The sequence below is a fragment of the Hemibagrus wyckioides genome, linkage group LG29, assembly GCF_019097595.1.
Source record: "Hemibagrus wyckioides isolate EC202008001 linkage group LG29, SWU_Hwy_1.0, whole genome shotgun sequence".
In the NCBI taxonomy this organism is placed as follows: Eukaryota; Metazoa; Chordata; class Actinopteri; order Siluriformes; family Bagridae; genus Hemibagrus; species Hemibagrus wyckioides.
In genome coordinates this window covers 16,027,337-16,032,336 of record NC_080738.1, presented here as the reverse complement: position 1 = coordinate 16,032,336, position 5,000 = coordinate 16,027,337, and the positions used below count along the sequence as shown (strand labels likewise).

General features: G+C 36.6%; 1 protein-coding gene across 1 annotated transcript in view; it reads right to left on the bottom strand.

The window, feature by feature from the left end:
• The window catches only part of lrba (LPS responsive beige-like anchor protein), a 226,494-nt gene that overhangs the window by 123,310 nt on the left and 98,184 nt on the right, over positions 1-5,000 (bottom strand). The window contains exon 37 of the mRNA XM_058384588.1: positions 1-164. This exon is cut by the window's left edge and continues 3 nt beyond it. Coding sequence (XP_058240571.1) covers positions 1-164 — 164 coding nt within the window. The remainder of the gene's footprint in view (positions 165-5,000) is intronic.

The following is a 5,000-nucleotide window of genomic DNA, read 5'->3' as shown; positions in this document are numbered from 1 at the left end:
TGGGCGGAGCTTCCCCAGGCTCCATGCTTGTCAGTCAGGATGTTGATGATCTTCTGGATGAGTTGTGTTGCGGTCACATGATCACGGTATTTGGCGGCTCGGATCAGGTGATCACACATCTTCTCTTCTTCACGCTTCTCCGCCGCATACTGAGCACAGTGAGACTGCAAACACACACACACACACACAAACACACACCAAATATTATTATCATAGATAGCATCTGTGTTCTATGTCCTCCTTCTTTCTGTCTCTCGCTCTTTCACCGTCTCTCTATCTACTTTTTCTATCTATACATCTGACCATCTCTTGTTGTCATGGTAACACTCCACTAGCTAACAAAACATCACCTCACAACCAATGTTAGCCAGTGTGTGTGTGTGTGTGTGTGGGTGTGTGTAACCCTACACACACAGGAAACAAATGGAACTCTGGGTCATTTCCAAGCCGTTGTCACGGTGATTAATAACACTGGACATGTATTTGCTAATGCCTTGAGGCTATGCTAAAAAAAAGAAAAAAAAAGAAAAAAAAAGAAAAAAAAAGAAAAAAAGTGCAAAATACCCAGAATGCACCGGGGCACATGTTTCCCTGTCAGAGTGTGTTATCAGAAAGAGTCTGGACTGAAACAAGACGGAATAACAGAGCAGCTCTGAGCACAGCTGATACACACACACACACACACACACACAAACACACACACACACACACACACACACAAACACACACAAACACACACACACACACACAAACACACACACACACACAAACACACACAAACACACACACACACACACACAAACACACACACACACAAACACACAAACACACACACACAAACACACAAACACACACACACAAACACACAAACACACACAAACACACACAAACACACACAAACACACACACACACACACAAACACACACACACACACACATGCGTCATTCTTTACTCAAAGACACAAAAAACACATTTGACAGAGAAAGGGACTTTCTCTGAAAATCTATAAAAATAAAATTTATCATTTAAATTTATGATCACTAATTAAAAAAAAGAGAAAGAGACAAAAAATGTCTATAAATAAATAAATAAAATATAATTTTATTTTTAATATAAATTAATAAATCTAAAGAATATATACAACTAATGAATAAAAATAACATTTAAAATTTTTTTAAATAAAATTTTTAAGTTTTAAAAAAGAGGATAATGCTAAAATTATTCTAATAAATTCTAAAAAAAAGAAAGAAAGAAAGAAAGAGATATAGATGTGGAAAAAAATAGTAAAACAATATTAAAAAATTCAGAAAATAGATCTTAAATTTACAGAATATTTTACTTGGAAATTTAAATGAAAAAATTGTGGGGGAAAAAAAAGGAAGAAAGAAAGGAAGAAATGAAGAAACAAAAAAGAGAGAGAGAAAGAAAGAGAGAGAGAGTGAAATTCTCTGGAATTAAAAATTTCTTTTTATATATTACAATAGTGTTGCTTACAACACACACACACACACACACAATACATCTATTTATAGATTCAGTAAGTGAGCAATAGTTACAGGAGAATGGATACTGTGTGAGATAACAGCAGACAGCTCTACACACACACACACACACAGACGGGCACACACGCGCAGACACATGCACACACACAAACAACAAAACATACAATTTTGTGTAAAAAAGCAATAAAGCTGAAAGGTTAATGTCGCCCTGCGATCTGTCCTAATGTGATTCTCTCAGTGTGTGTAAGACCCAAATTCAATTAGCATTTTCTGTGTGTGTGTGTGTGTGTGTTTTCTGTAAATGGCCCTCCTCTCCAATTTGGCGGTGGACTCGTCACGTATGACAGCAAATCCATGGAGACGAGTGGCGGCCTTTTCCTAACGATCAGTCTGTGTCTCGTCCTGCAGAGCTTAACTGGACATTGACCTTACAGCATACACTCACACACACACACACACTCTCTCACACACACACACACACTCTCACTCTCTCACACACACAGAGTAATCCTAACACAGGATAAGTGGGACAGCAAGAGACTAAAAGATGCCATTCTACATGAGGAAAAGAAAAAGAATGAGAGAGAGAGAGAGAAAGAAATGTACAAAATGATGAAAGCAAAGAACTATATAAAGAATAAACACTAGTGACATTAGTAATAATGCTAGTAATAACAGTAGTAATAGCAGTAGCATTATAAATAACAGCGTTAATAGCAATAGTAATAACAGAAGTAATAATCCTACATGGATTAATAACACCAGTATTAGTAGTACTATAAAAAAAAAAATAGTAATATGGTAAGAATGGTAAAGATATAGTAATAGTAAGATAGTAATCCTAGTAGGAGTAGGAGAAGGGCATAAATACTATAAATGTAATCCTAGTAAGAGTTATAACAGTAGTAATAACAATAGTAATTGTAGTAATAATAACAATACTAATAGGAGAAGTAAGAATGGAAGGAGTAGGAGTATTACTAATCCTAGAAGCAGTAATAACAATAGTAATAACAGTAGTAATAATAATAATATTAACAAAGAGTGTAAGAATGGAAGCAGTAGGAGTATTACTAATCCTAGAAGCAGTAATAACAATAGTAATAACAGTAGTAATAATAATAATATTAACAAAGAGTGTAAGAATGGAAGCAGTAGGAGTATTACTAATCCTAGAAGCAGTAATAACAATAATAATAACAGTAGTAATAATAATAATATTAACAAAGGGTGTAAGAATGGAAGCATTAGTAGAACAGTAGTAGTAATAATAACAGCAGTAATAGGTAGTATTAATATTAATAATAACGGTAACTAATTAGTAAATTACTAAATTAGTAACAAACGGTAATAATAGTAGCAGTAATTATAGGTAATAGCTGTTGTAATAACAGTAGCAGTATTATTAATAATACTAGCAGGAGTAAGAACTGTAGCTCTAGTAGCAATAATACTACTAGTGAGTAACAATAGCTGTAATGATAATAGCAGCTATAACAATAGTAATAGCTGTAGTATTAACATTAATAATAATGGTAATAGTAACAGAAGGAGTTATAATAGTAGTAGTAACTGTAGGTGTAATAGCTGCAGTAATAACGGCAGTATTAAGTGTATGGAACCGTAGTAATAGCAGCAATAATACTGCTACTAAGATGAAGTAACAATAGCTGTAATAATAATAGCAGCTGTAACAGAAGTAATAACAGTAGTAATAACAGTAGTAATAACAGTAGTAATAACAGTAGTAGTAAAGTAAGTTTATATTTAGTATTAAGGTGTTGTGTCTGAGTGACATCGCTGAGGAGAAGCACCTTCTCATCATTTATTAGCATGTTATTAATGATCCATCATGAGTGGGTAAACATGCAGTTGATCAGCTCAGCCTGGAACCCTCTCATGCTTTAACGAGCTTCAACGACTTCCAGCTAAACACACAGCGAGAGGTGATGACATCACACACCGCCGCCTCGTAACCAATCACACAACAAACCCTCTAACAGCTACACAAACAAGGACGGGTCATCCCCTCGTCTTATAACGCGTGTAATAACACACTGTTACAATCATCCAACGCGAGCGTCTGTCCTGTCCCGAAACACACGGCGCTCTGTCACACGGCGCGGACAGGAAAACGCAGGAAGTCAGAGAGCGGCGTAATGCTACGAGACAGCGTAATTATCCTCAGACTGTTTCCTCTGACAGGATTATACACAGAAACGCTTCAAACACAGGAGAGTGACATCATCCCAACCAGACTGAAAAACTACAACACACAGAGTCCTGAAATTAACATCGCGGCTAAAACCTGCAGCATCCTCTAACGCTACAAGCGCTAATGATGGCTGAAGTCCAGACACAAGGAGACAAAAGAGAAAACATAAGAAGAGAAAAATAAATATAGGAAATATAAATAAAGAAATAGGAGCAGTAATAAGAGGAGGAGGAGGAATAATCCCAGAAGCTTTAATAAAAAAAATAATTAATATAATAATAATAATAATAATAATAATAATAATATATATATATAATAATACAAATAAAATAATAATAAAAATAATAATACAAATAAAAATAATAATATCATTCATATATATTAATGTAATAATAATAAGAAGAAGAAGAATTAGAAGAATAAGAACACAAAGCGCTGACACTGGAGACTCCTTCTATACGTATTTAATAAACATCTTACAAAAATTGGACCGTATAAAAATCCTGTTTAGGATTAAGAAGTTTGGTCCAGAGTTGTTGCCATAGTAACGCTAACGTATTCCAGTGGGAATGAATTTTGTGGATCGGGACGAGTCTGTATGATTTAGAATGGATGAACTTGAAATGTTTCTAGAAGTAAACGGAAAGAAAAGAAAAGAAATAAAGCCTAAGGAGGTCAGGGAGAGAGAGAGAGAAAGAGAAAGGGAAGAGAGGGAACGAGGGAAAAGTGACGGAGAGGGGGAAAAAAAAAATGATGCCTTAAAAGTACGACAGCGAAGAAAAGTCCGGAAACGACGTCGCCTGACAGACGCTTCAATTCTGGAACGATGTTCCTGTCAACCGCGGCATCGATTCACCCCCATGGACAACAGGAAGACGAGTCCTGGATGAACGAGTGCAGAGAGAGTGAGAGAGAGTGAGAGAGAGAGAGATGGAGAGGGTGCTCTGCCCTTGACGATCACAGTGGCCATCAAGGTTAACGCAGTCGAAACAACTTATCACAAAAACTATCGCTTCTTGTGTCCCTCTTCCCCCAACCACTCCCTCACTGCATCCCTCGTTCATCGTGCTTTCTCTAATGGACTGCTCACAATGAATGCGTGGCAGACTCTTCGTCTTCCTCCTCCTCTTCCATCATCGAGACGACGACTTCAAGGTCAAGAGAATCGGGAATTAAACGCGTCCTTTTGGGGAGACAGAGAGACAAATGGAGGAGAGGACGGAGAGAGAAAAATGAGCGTGTCGCTGAGAGAGAGAGAGAGAGAGAGAGAGTATACAAAGAG